This window comes from Symphalangus syndactylus, chromosome 18, assembly GCF_028878055.3.
Source record: "Symphalangus syndactylus isolate Jambi chromosome 18, NHGRI_mSymSyn1-v2.1_pri, whole genome shotgun sequence".
NCBI classification, from domain to species: Eukaryota; Metazoa; Chordata; class Mammalia; order Primates; family Hylobatidae; genus Symphalangus; species Symphalangus syndactylus.
Genome location: NC_072440.2, coordinates 64,688,707 through 64,706,980, shown reverse-complemented (window position 1 = coordinate 64,706,980; position 18,274 = coordinate 64,688,707). Strand labels below are relative to the sequence as shown.

The 18,274-nt window shown below is 39.9% G+C and overlaps 1 protein-coding gene across 10 annotated transcripts in view; it reads right to left on the bottom strand.

Annotated features, from left to right (window-relative positions):
• Positions 1-18,274, bottom strand: part of SPECC1L (sperm antigen with calponin homology and coiled-coil domains 1 like) — a 149,180-nt gene that overhangs the window by 32,628 nt on the left and 98,278 nt on the right. For all 10 annotated transcript variants that reach the window (XM_055252281.2, XM_063623523.1, XM_055252276.2 and 7 more), the window contains one exon: positions 15,755-15,857. In XM_055252281.2, coding sequence (XP_055108256.2) covers positions 15,755-15,857 — 103 coding nt within the window. The remainder of the gene's footprint in view (positions 1-15,754; positions 15,858-18,274) is intronic.

Here is an 18,274-nt window from a genome sequence, read left to right as displayed (position 1 = left end):
AAGATTTTTTTCACTGTCCTTGACTTTTAGCACTTATGACACTCCTAGCCCTCTCTTTTCTCTTAGTATAACCCAATTGTATGTGTCTTAACCCTTCTTTTATGTCCCTTGTCTCCATTACACTATGTTTTTTTCATCCTTTCATTTCCGGTGCTTCACTGTGGGTATTTCTTACTGATCAATCCTCTAATTCACAAGTCTTTTCTGTGTTGAGTGGTTGTGAAACACATATATGGGAGTTCCTATCTCAAGCTAATGAATTTTTTAATCCTTAAATTTTCATTTGGCCAGGCGCAGTGGCTCACACCTGTAATCCCAGCACTTTGCAAGGCCCAGGTGGGCGGATCACCTGAGGTCTGGAGTTTGAGACCAGCCTGGCCAACATGGCAAAACCCCATCTCTACTAAAAAAACAAAAAAAAAATTAGCCGGGCATAGTGGTGGGTGCCTGTAATCCCAGCTACTCAAGAGGCTAAGGCAGAAGAATCACTTGAACCTGGGAGGCAGAGGTTGCAGTGAGCTGAGATTGCACCACTGTACTCAGGCAAGAAGAACGAAACTCTGTCTCAAAAAATAAAATAAAATTTTCATTTGATTCTATTTTACAGATTCCAGTTCTCCGGTAAAACTATCTCTTCATCTGTTTCCTTAAACTCATAAATCGGTTATTTTAAAAGCCTATCTAAGGGTTCCAATATCCGGATCACCTCTTCTTTTCCTGTCATTCTTTCTCTTGATTTTCATTCATTTGATCCTGCTTATTGGCATGCCTGGCATTTTAATTAATTAATTAATTAATTGTAGAGACAGAGTCTCACTATGTTGGCCAGGTTGGTCTTGAACTCTTGGCCTCCAATAATCCTCCCACCTTGGTTTCCCAAAGTGCTAGGATTACAGGCATGAGCCACTGTGCCTGGTCATGCCTGGTATTTTGATGGAATGCAGGATACTATGTTTCAAAGAGTATAGAGGCTAAGTTTCTTCTGGCAGGTAACTAGAATAAGGGCTGATCACCTCATTCAATCAAAGTTTTGAAGTTAGATTTCAAGCTGATAACTTCTGGTCAACCTTTATTTGTAGGACATAATTTTTTGAGGTCTCAACTGAAGGCCTGGAATATTTCCAATTGTCATTCCCATTTGGCTGGCCTTGAAATCTAATTTTTAGGCCGGGCACAGTGGCTCACGCTTGTAATCCCAGCAACTTTGGGAGGCCGAGGCGGGTGGATCACGAGGTCAGGAGATTGAGACCACAGTGAAACCCCGTCTCTACTCAAAATACAAAAAAATTAGCCGGGTGTGGTGGCGGGCACCTGTAGTCCCAGCTACTCAGAGAGGCTGAGGCAGAAGAATGGCGTGAACCCAGGAGGCGGAGCTTGCAATGAGCCGAGATTGCACCACTGCACTCCAGCCTGGGCAACAGAGCGAGACTCCGTCTCAAAAAAAAAAAAAAAAATCTAATTTTTTTGTCTACCTACTCCTGTAAGAACAAAAACTGTGCTTAAGTTTTTAAGTCTTTGGTAATAGCTCTCTACTGAATTTCTCCTTCTGAATTTGAAAAATACCTTAACAGCAAAAGCTAAGTCAAATGTTGAGTTTACTACCCTTTTTCTCTTTATTTTCCCAAAGAGATGGGGTCTCACTCTGTTGTCCAGGCTGGAGTGCAGTGGTGTGATCAATGCTCACTGTAACCTCGAACTGCTGGGCTCAAGCAATCCTCCTGCCGCAGCCTCCTGAGTAGCTGGGACTACAGGCATGTGCCACCATGCCGGCTGAGCTCATTACTCTTTTTTTTTTTTTTTTTTTTTTGAGACGGAGTCTCGCTCTGTTGCCCAGGCTGGAGTGCAGTGGCGGCGTGATCTCGGCTCACTGCAACCTCTGCCCCCGGGTTCACGCATTCTCCTGCCTCAGGCTTCCAAGTAGCTGGAACTACAGTTGCCCAGCACTGCACCCAGCTCATTTTTTGTATTTTTAGTAGAGACAGGGTTTCACCATGTTAGCCAGGATGGTCTCGATCTCCTGACCTCATGATCCGCCTGCCTCGGCCTCTCAAAGTGCTGGGATTACTGGCATGAGCCACCGCGCCGGGCCTCATCACTCTTGAGGTTGTCTTTTTCCTAGGATCTTGGACCCTCAACATCTTGGCTGCCTCAGAATCCCTCAATTCAAATTTTAGTCCTGCTACTCAGTGATTCTGAAACAAACTCTGGACCACTGCTTTGTCTGGCCTTTACCCCATGTGAAGAGTTAGCCACCGCCCTAAGGGAAAAAAGCAGGGGTAAATATGGGTTCAACTCAATAGAATTTTTCTCTATAATTTTGGCTCCTGCCAAATTTGACTTGGCTGCCTTGGTTAGTCCCCAATGCCTTCAAAGATATTTATTTTTGTATTTTAAACAGTTTTTACAGTAGTCTCATCAGAGATTTGGTCTGATATTCTTTTATAACCATAAACAAAAGTTTTACTTTACTGAGTTTTAATTACTGATTTTTTTTTACTGACTAGTCTATAAACTTCCTGAGAATAGAAACTATTTTAATTTCCTAACTTCTATTTAAACACGCAGCACACTACCTGACACAGAACTTAGTATTTGATAAATTATTAGCTTTTTGTTTTGTTTTGTTTTGTTTTGAGACAGAGTCTCGCTCTGTCACCCAGACTGGAGTGCAGTGGCGCGATCTTGGCTCACTGCAAGCTCCGCCTCCCGGTTTCACGCCATTCTCCTGCCTCAGCCTCCTCAGTAGCTGGGACTACAGGTGCCCGCCACCACGCCTGGCTAATTTTTTGTATTTTTAGTAGAGATGGGGTTTCACCGTATTAGCCAGGATGGTCTCGATCTCCTCATCTCGTGATCCGCCTGCCTCAGCCTCCCAAAGTGCTGGGATTACAGGCATGAGCCACCACGCCCAGCCAATTATTAGCTTTTATGTTAGGCAAAAAAGCTTAGAATTCAAGTAAAGCATAACACATAAATATATGCCTGCTAAACCAGTCCAACCCATTAATTCTTTTAATTCCACTTATCTCCAGTAAGAAATATCCAATCTTTTCTTCAGTGGCCCACATATTAATGAAGTACATCCCCCAATAAAACTGTATTCTCAATGTTAATCTGAGATTAAATTACCTCAGGCAGCACTAAAATATTTTGTTCATTTATTAAAACTATTTTGTACTAGATTAAGTGATTTCATTATTCTTTAGATTTAACCAATCCATTTCTAGGTCTAGCATTTTATCAGAAAACAATGAGATTTTTCATTCAAAATAAAGCTCTCAAATAAACCTTTAGGGGCATCTTGATTACATTCAGTTAGGGTTTTCCAGGGCAAGAAAACAGTAATGCAACACAAGCTCTTAGATATAAAATCTAAAACCAAAGAAAAGTTTACTGAAAGTATAAATATTTTCCCTATTCCAGTTGGTTATTCTTGTATTATCAACCTTGTACCATCAAACCCTAAAGACAACAGCTAAAAAAATTAAAAGTGGTTGTTTCTGGACAGCAGAAATTTTAGAGATAAGGAAACAGGGAATTGGATTACCACTTCTCACGATAAGCACTTAAAAATTATTAGAGTTAGCCCCATATTTAAATTAAAAACGTCATTGTGTATAAACAGAGGCACTGATTTTTAAAAAAGAGAAAAAAAGGAAGACCCAACCCTTAAAGCAAAAGTACTGAAAGCTGGTTACATAATGCCCTGGACTCACAAAACAGCCTTGAGGCAGCCATTTATCCTTGTGGGGGTTTCAGTCCCAGATCTGTAAACCTGATAATAAACCAGAACGCCAAGACATTTTCAACACAAATATTCTACTATTCTAAAGCTGCAATGTATGATAAATGGCAGGGCACAAGTTAAAGGAGAAAAATGTATTTGTTAAATAAAAGCTAAACTGAGGGCTTGTTTTGTAATGGATGCTTAATGAAATTACAGTGATCAGCACAGTAATTTTAGGGTGACTCTTAAGAGAGTTAACGAAAGATGATATGGGTATTAGGGAATCTATCTCTGTTGATTAGACGGCTTCTTCATAAAGCACGCACGTTCCAAGCATTAATGATCCATCTGGGGCCTCTGGGAGCAGTATGTGCTAAGTGTCACGTAACAGCTTCTGCTCTCATAAACTAGTCAAGTGTCACAACCTGCTCTTTCCTGCAGACTGTGAGTAGTCAGAGACCAAAGGACTGAACCAAAACTGCTGACTCCAAAGGATGGGCATGATCATCCATTTATAGCTAGACAGGCAAAGGGCACTGGCACTTCTCATACGATTCTTGACAAATTAAGAACACTATTAGATATGGCTTTCAGTTTTAAAAGATTATGCATTTCAGACCAGGTGCAGTGACTGACGCCTTTAATCCCAGTACTTTGGGAGGCTGAGGAGGGTGGATCACTTGAGGTCAGGAGTTCAAGACCAGCCTGGCAAACATGGTGAAACCCCATCTCCACTAAGAATACAAAAATCAGCTGGGTGGGGTGGCAGGTGCCTGTAATCCCAGTTACTCTGGAGGCTGAGGCAGGATAACTGCTTAAACCCAGGAGATGGAGGCTGCAGTGAGCCGAGATTGTGCCATTGCACTCCAGCCTGGGTGACAGAGTGAGACTCTATCTCAAAAACAAAAACAAAAGATTATGCATTTCAGGCTGTCCAATGTTAACTTACAGATCTTGAAATGAACTAACCAATATCCTCTTTACTTCTAAAGGGAAGGAACAGATAGATATCTGTCTCACAGGAAACAAAAGCCAACTGCCTCCCACAAGCCATACATATGTATCATCAGAGAAGTGCCCATAGGAAATAAGAAAGCAGAGAATTGGGTTTGTAGCCAAGACTGTCAAGTGTACAAAAAGAATTTTCTTAATGTATGATTAACCATCCTATATCATATTTCCACCTGCATTTTAAGTACCAAGTAAATGGAAAAAACTTCAAATTATTAATTGATTTGTATGTATATGTATTTCTCTATATATATTGAGGTAAATATAGAAGAATCCAAGAGGCATGGAATAATTGACTTAATGTTTGAATTATCTCCATTTAATCAACTTGATACATGGGAAAGTTCTATAATCAAAGAGGAAGTAAATTTTTTTTTCTTTTTTCTCGGAGACAGGGTTTTGCTCTGTCGTCCAGGCAGGAGTGCAGTTGCGCAATAATGGCTCACAGCAGCCTTAACTTCCCGGCTCAAGTCATCCTCCTGCCTCAGCCCTCCAAGTAGCTGGGCTGAGGTGGGAGGATTGCTACCATGCCTGGCTATTTCTTTTTTAATTTTAATAGAGAGAAGATCTCACTATGTTGCCCAGGCTGGTCTCAAACTCCTAATCACAAGCGATCCTTCAAGGGGAAGTAACTTATAATGTTCTAAAATTACTTAAGTTATTGTCTAGCAAAATTTAAAACTTAGGTTATATGAAGACACCTAACGGCATGGAAGAAAATACAGACACACCTCAGATGGTACTTCATCTTCTTGTGCTTCATGGACCCTGCGTTTTTTACAAATTGAGGGTTTGTGGCAACCCTGTATCAAACAAGTCTGTTGGTACCATTTTGCCAACAGTATGTGCTCACTTCAATGTCTCTGGGTCAAGTTTGGTAATTCTTGCAATATTTTAAACTTTCTCATTATTATTATAACTGTTATGGTGATGTATTACCAGTGGTCTTTGATGTTACTATAGTAATTGTTTTGGGGTGCCATGAACTGTGCCCATATAAGACAGTGAACTTAATCTATAAAGTTCTGTGTGTTGTGAATGATCCACTGACTAGCCATTCTGTCTCTCTCCCTCTCCTTGGGCTTCCCTATTCCTTGAGAAATAAAAATATTAAAATTAGGCGAATAAATAACCCTACAATGGCCTCTAAGTGTTCAAGTAAAAGGAAGACTTGCACATCTTTCACTTTAAATCAAAATCTAGAAATGCTTAAGCTAATTGAGAAAGGCATGGCAAAAGCCAAAAGGCTGAAAGCTAGGACTCTTGTGCCAGTTAGCCAAGTTGTGAATGCAAAGGAAAAGTTCTTGAAGGAAATTAAAAGTGCTACACCAGTGAATATAAAAATGATAAGATAGCAAAACAGCCTTATTGCTGATATGGAGAAAGTTTTCGTGCTTTGAATAAAAGATCAAACCAGCTACAACATTCCCTTAAGCCAAAGCTGAATCCACAGCAAGGCCCTAACTCTCTTCAATTCTATAAATGCTGAGATTGGTGACGAAGCTGCAGAAGAAAAGTTTGAAGCTAGCAGAGGTTGGCTCATGATATTGAAGGAAAGAAGCCATCTCCATAACATACAAGTGCAAGGTGAAGCAGCAAGTACTGATATAGAAGCTGCAGCAAGTTACCCAGAAGATCTAGCTAAGATCACTGATGAAGGTGGCCACACTAAACAACAATTTTCAATGTGGATAAAACAGCCTTCTATTAAAAAAAGATGACATCTAGGACTTTCATAGCTACAGAGGAGAAGTCAATGCCTGGCTTCAAAGCTTCAAAGGACAGGCTGTCTCTCATTAGGGGCTAAGCAGCTGGTGACTTTAAGTGGAAGCCAGTGCTCACTTACCAGTCCCACAATCCTAGGGCCCTTAAGAGTTATGCTACATCTACTCTGTCTGTGGTCTATAAATGGAACAACAAAGCCTGGATGACAGCACATCTGCTGACAGCATAGTTATTGAACATTTTAAGCCCACTGTTCCTTTCAAAATATTACTGCTCATTGACAATGTAACCAGTCAGCCAGGAGCTCTAATGATGATACAAGGAGATTAATGTTGTTTTCCTGTCTGCTAATACAACATCCATTCTGCAGCTCATAGATCAAGGAGTGGGCTTAAAATGTTCCATAAACTATGGGGTCTTGCCTCTTCAAGCCAAGATCATGGACTTTAACCAAATTACAAAGGGGAAACAAATGAAGCAGCTTAAAGAGAAGTAACAAGATCAATTTCAAAAACACTTTGGTAGCAGGCTAGAAGATGGACAAGAAGATGAGAAAACTACATAAGTCCATGTAAAAATTTGTTGTACACAAATGTCTACAACAAACCAGGCAGGGTGGGATGTGCCTGTAGATCCAGCTACTTGGGAGGCTGAGGTGGGAAGATCACTTGAGACCAGCCTGGGAAACATAGTGAGACCTCATGTCAAAAAAAAAAGTTCTTGGCCGGGCGCGGTGGCTCACGCTTGTAATCCCAGCACTTTGGGAGGCCGAGGCGGGCGGATCACGAGGTCAGGAGATCGAGACCACGATGAAACCCCGTCTCTACTAAAAATACAAAAAATTAGCCAGGCGTGGTGGCGGGCGCCTGTAGTCCCAGCTACTCGGAGAGGCTGAGGCAGGAGAATGGCGTGAACCCAGGAGGCAGAGCTTGCAGTGAGCCGAGATTGCGCCACTGCACTCCAGCCTGGGTGACAGAGAGAGACTCTGTCTCAAAAAAAAAAAAAAAAAAAAAAGTTCTTAACAGTGACATATATAATAACCCCCCCAAAAGTGTAAGCAACACAAACACCATCTTGAACAGAAGAATGGATAAATATGTGGCATATCCATACAATGGAATATTGTTTGGCCATAAAAAGGAATGAGGTACTAGTATATGCTACAGCATGGATGAACCTTAAAAACATGATGCTAAGTGAAAGAAGCCAGTCACAGAGGACCACATATTGTGTGATTCCATTTATAGGAAATGTCCATAATAAAGAAATCTACAGGACAGAAAGTACATTAGTGGTTGCCTGTAGTAAACAGAGAATGACTGCTAATGGGTATAGGAGTTCTTTATGGAGTGGTAAAAATAGCCTAAAACTGGTTGTGGTAATGGTTATACAACTCTGAATACACTTTAAAAAAAAAAAACCCGCCGGGCGCGGTGGCTCACGTCTGTAATCCCAGCACTTTGGGAGGCTGAGGTGGGCGGATCACGAGGTCAGGAGATCGAGACCATCCTGGCTAAAACGGTGAAACCCCGTCTCTACTAAAAATACAAAAAAAAATTAGCCGGGCGTGGTGGCGGGCGCCTGTAGTCCCAGCTACTCGGAGAGGCTGAGGTGGGAGAATGGAGTGAACCCGGGAGGCGGAGCTTGCAGTGAGCACAGATTGTGCCACTGCACTCCAGCCTGGGCCACAGAGCGAGACTCCATCTCAAAAAAAAAAAAAAAAAAAAAAAAAACCCCACTGAAATGTATATTTTAAGTGGATGAATTGTATTTTCTGTGGCATATCTCAATAAAAAAATGTTCTTAAGAAAAAAAAAAACTAAGTGATTGTGTAATTTTCACTTATGCTTGAGGTTTCAGTTCTACAACCAACTTGAAACTGCCAGCATTCACGTTCCTGCCGTTCAACAAAACTTGAGGCTTTTCAGGCCTGAGTGTGGAAGTCTTTTTAGGTTGAAGTTTTATGTTTGGCTTCTTTCTCTTAGCATAAAATATTCAAAGTTCATTCAAGTTGCAGCATGTATCAGAACTTCTAATCCATGAACAAGGTATGTCTTTCCATTTATTTAGATTTTAGTTTCTTTCAGCAATGTTTTGTATTTTTCAGTGTATTAGACTTGTGCCTCCTTGGTTAAATTTATTCCTAAATAGTTTATTCTTTTTGGTGCTGCTATATATGGAAATGTTTTAATTTACTGTTACTATATGTAAATCCAAGTGAGTTTTGTATATTGATCTTGCATCTTCAACTTTTCTGGATTTACTAGTTCCAACAGTTTTTATGTGAATTCTTAAAGGTTTTCTAGATATAAGCTGGATGTGATGGCATACACCTGTAGTCCCAGCTACTCAGGATGTTGGAAGTGAGAGGACCACTTAAGCCCAGAAGTCTGAACCCAGATTGGGCAACACAGTGAGACCCCATCTCTTAAAAAAATCTAGACATAAATCACATCATCTGCAAATAGAGATCATTTTACTTCTTTTCCTATCTGGATGCCTTTTCTTTCTTTTTCTTGTCTGTCTTAGCTAGAACTTGCAGAAAAATGTTGAATAGAAATGGGGATAAAGGACATTCTTTCTTGTTCCTGACCTTAAGGGGAAAGCTTTCAGTCTTCACCATTAAGTATAATGTTAAAGCTGTGGGTTTTTTTTTTTTTTTGAGACAGAGTCTCACTCTGTCACCCAGGCTGGAGTGCAGTGGTGTGTTATCGGCTCACTGTAACCTCCACCTCGCAGGTTCAAGTGATTCTCATGTCTCAGCTTCCCAAGTAGCTGGCATTACAGGTGTGTGCCACTACACCTGGCTAGTTTTCTTATTAGTAAAGATGGAGTTTTGCATGTTGCCTAGGCTGGTCTTGAACTCCTGGCCTCAAGTGATCCACCCGCCTTGGCCTCCCAAAGTACTGGGATTACAGGCATAAGCCACTGTGCCCAGCCAACTGTGGGTTTTCATAGGTACCCTTTATTAGATTGAGAAAATTACCTTTTATTCCTAGTTTGTTGAATTTTTTAAAATCATAAATGGCTGCTGGATTTTACCAAATGCTTTTACAGTGTCTAGTGAGATGATCATGTGTTTTTTTTCCCTTTATTCTAACAATATGGTATTACAGTATTAATTCATTTTCATATGTTGAACCAACCTTGCATTGCTGGGATAAAGAACACTTGGTCAGGGTGTATAATCTTCTTTAACATACTGCTGGATATTGTCATTATTTTGTTGAGGGCTTTTGCAGTTTTCTTTTTTTGTAATATCTTTTTCCATTTTTGGTATGAGAGTAATGATGGCCTCACAGAATGAGTTAGGAAGTTATATTTTCTTTGATTTTTGGAAGAGTTTGAGAAGTATTGCTATTAATTCCTCTTTTAAAATTTGGAAGAATTAACCAGTAAAGTAATCTGGTCCTGGGCTTCTCTTTGCTAGAAGTATTTTGATTACTAACTCAATCTCATTAGTTGTTATTTGTCTCTCCAGATGTTCTTTCTTCTTGAGTCCATTTTGATAATGTTTCTAGGAATTTGTCCATATCATCTAAGTTATCCAATTTTTGGCATTCATTGTTCACAGTATTCCATTTTAATCCTTTTTATTTCTTAAGGTCATTAGTAATGTCCCTTTATTCCTGATTTTGGTAACTTTAGTCTTCGTTTTCTTTTTATCTATCTAGTTAGAGGTTTGTCAATTTGTTTATCTTTTCAAAGAAGCAATTTTTTTTTCATTGATCTTCTCTATTGTTTTTATATTTTCTATTTTATTTATTTTGGCTCTAATCTTTATTTCCTACCTTCTGCTTGTTTTGGGTTTAGCTTATCTTTTTTCTACTTCCTTTTTTTTAAAATTATACTTTAAGTTTTAGGGTACATGTGCGCAATGTGCAGGTTAGTTACATATGTATACATGTGCCATGTTGGTGTGCTGCACCCATCAACTCGTCATTTAACATTAGGTATATCTCCTAATGCTATCCCTCCCCTCTCCCCCCACCCCACAACAGGCCCCGGTGTGTGATGTTCCCCTTCCTGTGTCCATGTGTTCTCATTGTTCAATTCCCACCTATGAGTGAGAATATGCAGTGTTTGGTTTTTCTGTCCTTGCGATAGTTTGCTGAGAATGATGGTTTCCAGCTTCATCCATGTCCCTATAAAGGACATGAACTCATCATTTTTTATGGCTGCATAGTATTCCATGGTGTATATGTGCCACATTTTCTTAATCCAGTCTATCATTGTTGGACATTTGAGTTGGTTCCAAGTCCTTGCTATTGTGAATAGTGCCGCTATAAACATACGTGTGCATGTGTCTTTATAGCAGCATGATATATAATCCTTTGGGTATATACCCAGTAATGGGATTGCTGGGTCAAATGGTATTTCTAGTTCTAGATCCCTGAGGAATCGCCACACTGACTTCCACAATGGTTGAACTAGTTTACAGTCCCACCAACAGTGTAAAAGTGTTCCTATTTCTCCACATCCTCTCTAGCACCTGTTGTTTCCTGACTTTTTAATGATCACCATTCTAACTGGTGTGAGATGGTATCTCATTGTGGTTTTGATTTGCATTTCTCTGATGGCCAGTGATGATGAGCATTTTTTCCTGTGTCTTTTGGCTGCATAAATGTCTTCTTTTGAGAAGTATCTGTTCATATCCTTCGCCCACTTTTTGATGGGGTTGTTTTTTTCTTGTAGATTTGTTTGAGTTCATTGTAGATTCTGGATATTAGCCCTTTGTCAGATGAGTAGATTGCAAAAATTTTCTCCCATTCGGTAGGTTGCCTGTTCACTCTGATGGTAGTTTCTTTTGCTGTGCAGAAGCTCTTTAGTTTAATTAGATCCCATTTGTCAATTTTGGCTTTTGTTGCCATTACTTTTGGTGTTCTAAACATGAAGTCCTTGCCCATGCCTATGTCCTGAATGGTACTGCCTAGGTTTTCTTCTAGGGTTTTTATGGTTTTAGGTCTAACATTTAAGTCTTTAATCCATCTCGAATTGATTTTTGTATAAGGCGTAAGGAAGGGATCCAGTTTCAGCTTTCTACATATGGCTAGCCAGTTTTCCCAGCACCATTTATTAAATAGGGAATCCTTTCCTCATTTCTTGTTTTTGTCAGGTCTGTCAAAGATCAGATGGTTGTAGATACGCGGCATTATTTCTGAGGGCTCTGTTCTGTTCCATTGGTCTATATCTCTGTTTTGGTACCAGTACCATGCTGTTTTGGTTACTGTAGCCTTGTAGTATAGTTTGAAGTCAGGTAGCGTGATGCCTCCAGCTTTGTTCTTTTGGCTTAGGATTGACTTGGCAATGCAGGCTTTTTTGGTTCCACATGAACTTTAAAGTAGTTTTTTCCAATTCTGTGAAGAAAGTCATTGGTAGTTTGATGGGGATGGCAGTGAATCTATAAATTACCTTGGGCAGTATGGCCATTTTCATATTGATTCTTCCTACCCATGAGCATGGAATGTTCTTCCATTTGTTTGTATCCTCTTTTATTTCATTGAGCAGTGGTTTGTAGTTCTCCTTGAAGAGGTCCTTCATGTCCCTTATAAGTTGCATTCCTAGGTATTTTATTCTCTTTGAAGCAATTGTGAATGGGAGTTCACTCATGATTTGGCTCTCTGCTTGTCTGTTATTGGTGTATAAGAATGCTTGTGATTTTTGCACATTGATTTTGTATCCTGAGACTTTGCTGAAGTTGCCTATCAGCTTAAGGAGATTTTGGGCTGAGACGATGGGGTTTTCTAGATATACAATCACGTCATCTGCAAACAGGGACAATTTGACTTCCTCTTTTCCTAATTGAATACCCTTTATTTCTTTCTCCTGCCTGATTGCCCTGGCCAGAACTTCCAACACTATGTTGAATAGGAGTGGTGAGAGAGGGCATCCCTGTCTTGTGCCAGTTTTCAAAGGGAATACTTCCAGTTTTTGCCCATTCAGTATGATATTGGCTGTGGGTTTGTCATAGATAGCTCTTATTATTTTGAGATACGTCCCATCAATACCTAATTTATTGAGAGTTTTTAGCATGAAGGGTTGTTCAATTTTGCCAAAGGCCTTTTCTGCATCTATTGAGATAATCATATGGTTTTTGTCGTTGGTTCTGGTTATATGCTGGATTACGTTTATTGATTTGCGTATGTTGAACCAGCCTTGCATCCCAGGGATGAAGCCCACATGATCATGGTGGATCAAGCAGCAGCTGGATTCAGTTTGCCAGTATTTTATTGAGGATTTTTGCATCGATGTTCATCAGGAATATTGGTCTAAAATTCCATTTTTTTGTTGTGTCTCTGCCAGGCTTTGGTATCAGGATGATGCTGGCCTCATAAAGTGAGTTAGGGAGGATTCCCTCTTTTTCTATTGATTGGAATAGTTTCAGAAGGAATGGTACCAGCTCTTCCTTGTACCTCTGGTAGAATTCAGCTGTGAATCCATCTGGTCTTGGACTTTTTTTGGTTGGTACACTATTAATTATTGCCTCAATTTCAGAGCCTGTTATTGGTCTACTTCCTTAAGGAAGAAACTTAGATTATTGCTTTGAGATCTTTCTTCTTTCTAAAGGTGGGTGTTTATAAATTTCCCTTTGAGGCCGGGCATGGTGGCTCATGCTTGTAATCCCACACTTTCGGAGGCTGAGGCAGGCAGATTACCTGAGGTAAGGAGTTCAAGACCAGCCTGGCCAACATGGCGAAACCCCATCTCTACTAAAATATAAAAATTAGCCGGGCATGATGGCACATGTCTGTAATCCCAGCTACTCAAGAGGCTGAGGCAGAAGAATCACTTGAGCCCGGGAGCTGGAGCCTGCAGTGAACCAAGGTCACACCACTGCACTCCAGCCTGGGCGACAGAATGAGACTCTGTCTCTAAATCCATCAATCAATCAATCAATGTCAATCCATCAATCAATGTCAATCCCTTTGAGAACTGCTTTCACTGCCTCCCATAAATTTTGGTATGTTGTGTTCATTTTTGTTCTCAGAGTATTTTCTAATTTCCCTTGTGATTAATTTTTTGACCCACTGGTTATTTAGAGTGTATGCTTTAATTTTCACTTATTTTCCAATTTTCCTTCAGCTACTAATTTCTAATCTTTCATTGTGATCAGAAAAAAAATGAAGAAAATTTAAATGCTTTCAATCTTATTTCTTTCATTTTAATCTTTGTAGAGATAGGGCCTCCTGATGCTGCCCAGGATGGTCTCGAACTACTGGGCTCAAGTGATCCTCTCATCTTGGCCTCCCAAAATACTGGGACTACAGGCACAAGCCACCACATCTGGCCAATTTCAGCCTTTTTAAATTTAATGAGACTAGTTTTATGACCTAACATATGGCCTAACCTGCAATATTCCATGTGCACCCGAGAGAAGAATGTGTATTCTGCTATTATTGGGTGCAGTGTTGTATAATGTCTTTAGGTCTGGTTGGTATACAGTACTATTCAAGTCTTCTATTCCCTTGCTAGTTTTCTATCTGGTCTTAATCACTTTTTTCTTTTTGCAGTGGAGTTTTATTATTGTGGTAAATATACATAACAAATCATTTTAACCATCTTTAATTACACAGTTCAGTGGCATTAAGTATATTCATATGATTGTGCTACCATCACCACCATCCATCTCCAGTACTTTTTTCATTCTGTAAAACTCAACTGTGTACCCACCCCCTTTCTTTTTTCCCTCCCCCAACCCCTGGCAACCATCATTCTACTTTTTGTCTCTATAAATATTACTAACTCTAGGTATTCCATACAATTAGAATCATGTAGTATTAGTCCTTTTGTGTATGGCTTGTTTCATTTAGCGCAATGTCTTCAATGTGCATCGTGTTGTGGCATGTGTAAGAATTTTCTTCCTTTTTAAGGAAGAATGGTATTCCATTGTATTATATACCACAGGTTGTTTATCCATTCATCTATCGATAGACACTTGGGTTGCTTCCACTTTTTGGCTACTGTGAATAACACTGCCACGAAAATGCGTGTGCCTAAAATATTTCTCCAAGTCTCTGCTTTCCCAGAAGTGGAATTTTCCAGAAGTGGAATTGCCAGATCATATGGTAATTCTGTTTACTTTTTTGAGGAATTGCCATACTACTTTCCACAGCAGTTACAACATTTTATAGGTCCCCTCCAACAAAACATAAGCCTACCCATTTCTCCACATCTTTGCCAACACTACTTATCTCCTTTGTTAGCCAGTGGAAGCTGGCATGGAGATTCTTTTTGTAAATTATTTTCTTTTCTCTTTTTTACTTGCCACTGGCTTGAAGCTGAGACATGGAGAGTCTTAGTAAATCCTCAATGATTATCATGACTTTTCTGTATGTCCACTGCAATATGCTTGGCTCTTTAATCTTAAATGAGTTGAGGATCATCACTTAAAGTCATGTACAAATTCATCCAAAAGGGACCCGTTAATGGCAGATCTTCTTTTCCTCTACTATGTTATTACCTCTTAAGGCATGAAATTTGTATGCAAATGTTGTAGCTACACCTTTTATGCCATGTTGGTGAGATGAGGTCTGATGTGAAGAGATCAGGAACATAGAACTCCATTCCCTTTTTGTGTTGTACTTCTGTGCATTTGTGCCAAAGCATGAAATGCAATGAAGAGTACCAGCTACAAGCTGGGGAGAATCTCTGTAACTAATATTGTATGTGAGGACAACAGAAATCAAAATTGTATTTTTTAGCAGAATGGATGAATTCTACAGGTTTCCCTTTTGTATGGAGAATTAGAGTCCACTCTCCAAAGCTATATTTAATGTAACTTTAAAAAAGCATTTAACCTGGACTTAAGTAAGAAAGTGCTACAACAGATGAGTAATATTGGAAATATTGGGTACTGTGGAAAGGTAACAAACTTACTTCATCCAAGTGATAGTCAAGTTATGGCTGGACTTTCAGAATGTGTTCCTAACATTTTGTATAGGACTCATCATTTCTTCTTTTATCAGCTCACAGCAGCCTCTGCCTCCCAGGCTCAAGTGATCCTCCCACCTCAGCCTCTCAAGTAGCTGGGACTCCAGGCACATACCACCATGCCAGCTAATTATTATTTTTATTTTTGTAGAGACAGGGTTTTGCCATGTTGCCCAGGCTTGAACTCCTGGGCACAAGTGATCCACCCGCCTCAGCCTCCCAATGTGTTAGGATTATAGGTGTGATCCACCATGCCCGGTCAGGACTTATCATTTCTAATGTGTGACAGGTAGTAAGCTACGACACTCCAGCAGTTGGTCTGGCAATTACTCACATGGGACAAAAGAATCATATGATTACCTGATAGCCTTCTGTTTTCTTCTGACACCACTTCAGCAAGGCGTTCCTCTTTGATCCTCCATATTCTCTGGCCAATGCCGAGAGAGGGTCTTTCCTTTCTTCTCTGAAAACAAGTAACCCAAAGTTGAAATATTTTTTGTTTGGGCACCAGAATAAGAGAAAAGTATTAAAGTTAGCATTTTTAAACAGGGGAAATATACATGGTAAGGCAATACAAAGGCAAGACATAGTTTTTCACACATTTGATTTTTAGTTTATGGCCCTATAGATGCACTGTTGTCAGAATTCTTTGCTAACTGAAGAAAGGGACTCTATAAAAATCACCCACGTGGAAAGTGGCAAAGACAGTACAAAGTGTATTTAAAATTAAAATGTGCCGGGCGCTGTGGCTCACGTCTGTAATCCCGACACTTTGGGAGCCTGAGGCAGAGAGATCACCTGAGGTCAGGAGTTTGAGATTAGCCTGGCCAACATGGTGACACCCCATCACTAATAAAAATATAAAAATTAGCTGGGCATGGTGGCGGGTGTCTGTAATCCCAGCTACTTGGGAGGCTGAGGCAGGAGAATCACTTGAACCCTAGAGATGGAGGTTGCAGTGAGCTGAGATTATGCCATTGCACTCCAACCTGGGCAACAAGAGTGGCACTGTCTCAAATAATAATAATAATAATAATAATAATAATAATAATAATAATAATAATAAAATAACCGTTTATGTCCTTTATCATCTCATCATTTTAAAAAATTACTTATTGTAAAATACACAGGGTAAGGTTATGCAAGGTGCAGGATTCTAAGGCATAACAGTTCTTGCCTTCAAGGAGCCTACAATGGGGGGAAGCAAACAGACAAAAGATGGCAATAAACATGAACAACAGTTGTAACTTCCATGAAATGTCTCAGATGTATTTAGTTCTATGTTGTACACCGTTTTTTGACTTTAGGCAGTTAGAATTTTGCCTTGCTCAAAAATGGAATTTCTCTGTAAACTCACTCATTCAACATCTCCTTATGGAGCACTATCGTGCCAGGCAATGTGCAAGCAGTAGGCAATTGAAGGTGAACAACACAGGGCCCCTATCCCAAGGAACTTCAGAGTTTACTATATGATAGTAAGTAAAACCACTGTAGAAGTTTGGGGGGTTAAAATTCCGTGGCTATACATATGATTCATTTAAAAAAAAATTCTATGTAGGGTGCTTTATGGCATTGTCAACTGCCTTGTAGTCAAAATAAATATCCTGCCTTAGGCCAGACCTTTAATCAAAAAAGGTTTTGCAATCACCCCTGGTGAAGGGGCAGGGGAGACTTCCAATTCTACTCATTCTGCACCATATCTTCCCTTTTGGTCACACTTTGGAAGTGGAACACAACGCCAAGGAATACCTAGAGAAAGAGAGTGCTGTGTAATGTAACTGGCAGCTTGACTAGTAGCCTGTGCTTAAAAGACTGGTCTATTTTTCAGTGATTATAGCAAAGTGGAGACTCTAGTCCCATGTTCTGTGAACTTAGCAGCCCAATAAATATCCTAAAGGTTTGTATGTTACAAGCAGCTTAGTATTCCTCAGTATATTTATTCTGTTAGTATTGACCCTCCAAAGTATGCTAGGAAATCAAAGAGGACACATTTACAACACAAGCTTTTCTAATTGAGAGGAGCCTTGAAATAGTACCAATTTTTATTGATCTAAGAACCAAAAGGAAAACTACTTCTTTTCTATGTGCAGTTAGACTGCCTCCTTGAAGGAAATATACATATTTGTGTGCCAGCCTGTAACATTTCTGCTTTGCTTTAAATAAAGCAGGGACATCCAATCTTTTGGCTTCCCTGGGCCACAATGGAAGTAGAAGAATTGTCTTGGGCCACACGTAAGATACACTGACATGAACAATAACGGATGAGCTAAAAAAAAAAAAATTGCAAAAAAAATTGCAAAAAAAATATCTCATAATATTTTAAGAAAGTTTACAAATTTGTGTTGGGCCGCATTCAAAGCTGTCCTGGGCTGCGGGTTGGAGAAGCTTGCTTTAAAGGATTCCAAGAAGTTTGTTATACTATCGCTAAACCACAGGGAAAGAGAATGACACAGTTATGTGAATGGATGCAAAAAGGCACGCCAAAAACAAAAAACAAACAAAAACTTGTCTGGCTCAACATAAAAGTCACTTTTTTTAAGACAGAGTCTCACTCTGAAGCCCAGGCTGGAGTGCAGTGGCACGATTTCGCTCACTGCAACCTCTGGCTCCCAGGTTCAAGTGATTCTAGTGCCTCAGCCTCCCAAGTAGATGGGACTACAGGTGCGCAAAACCAGATCAGGCTAATTTTTGTATTTTTAGTACAGATGGGGTTTCACCATGTTGGCCAGGCTGATCTCGAACTGCTGACCTCAAGTGATCTGCCCACCTCGGCCTCCCAGAGTGCTGGGATTACAGGTGTGAGCCACCACACCCGGCTGCTTCCTTTAATTATTCTTAATGCTTGCCTACAGTTTTCTTCATCCCTATAAACAACATATG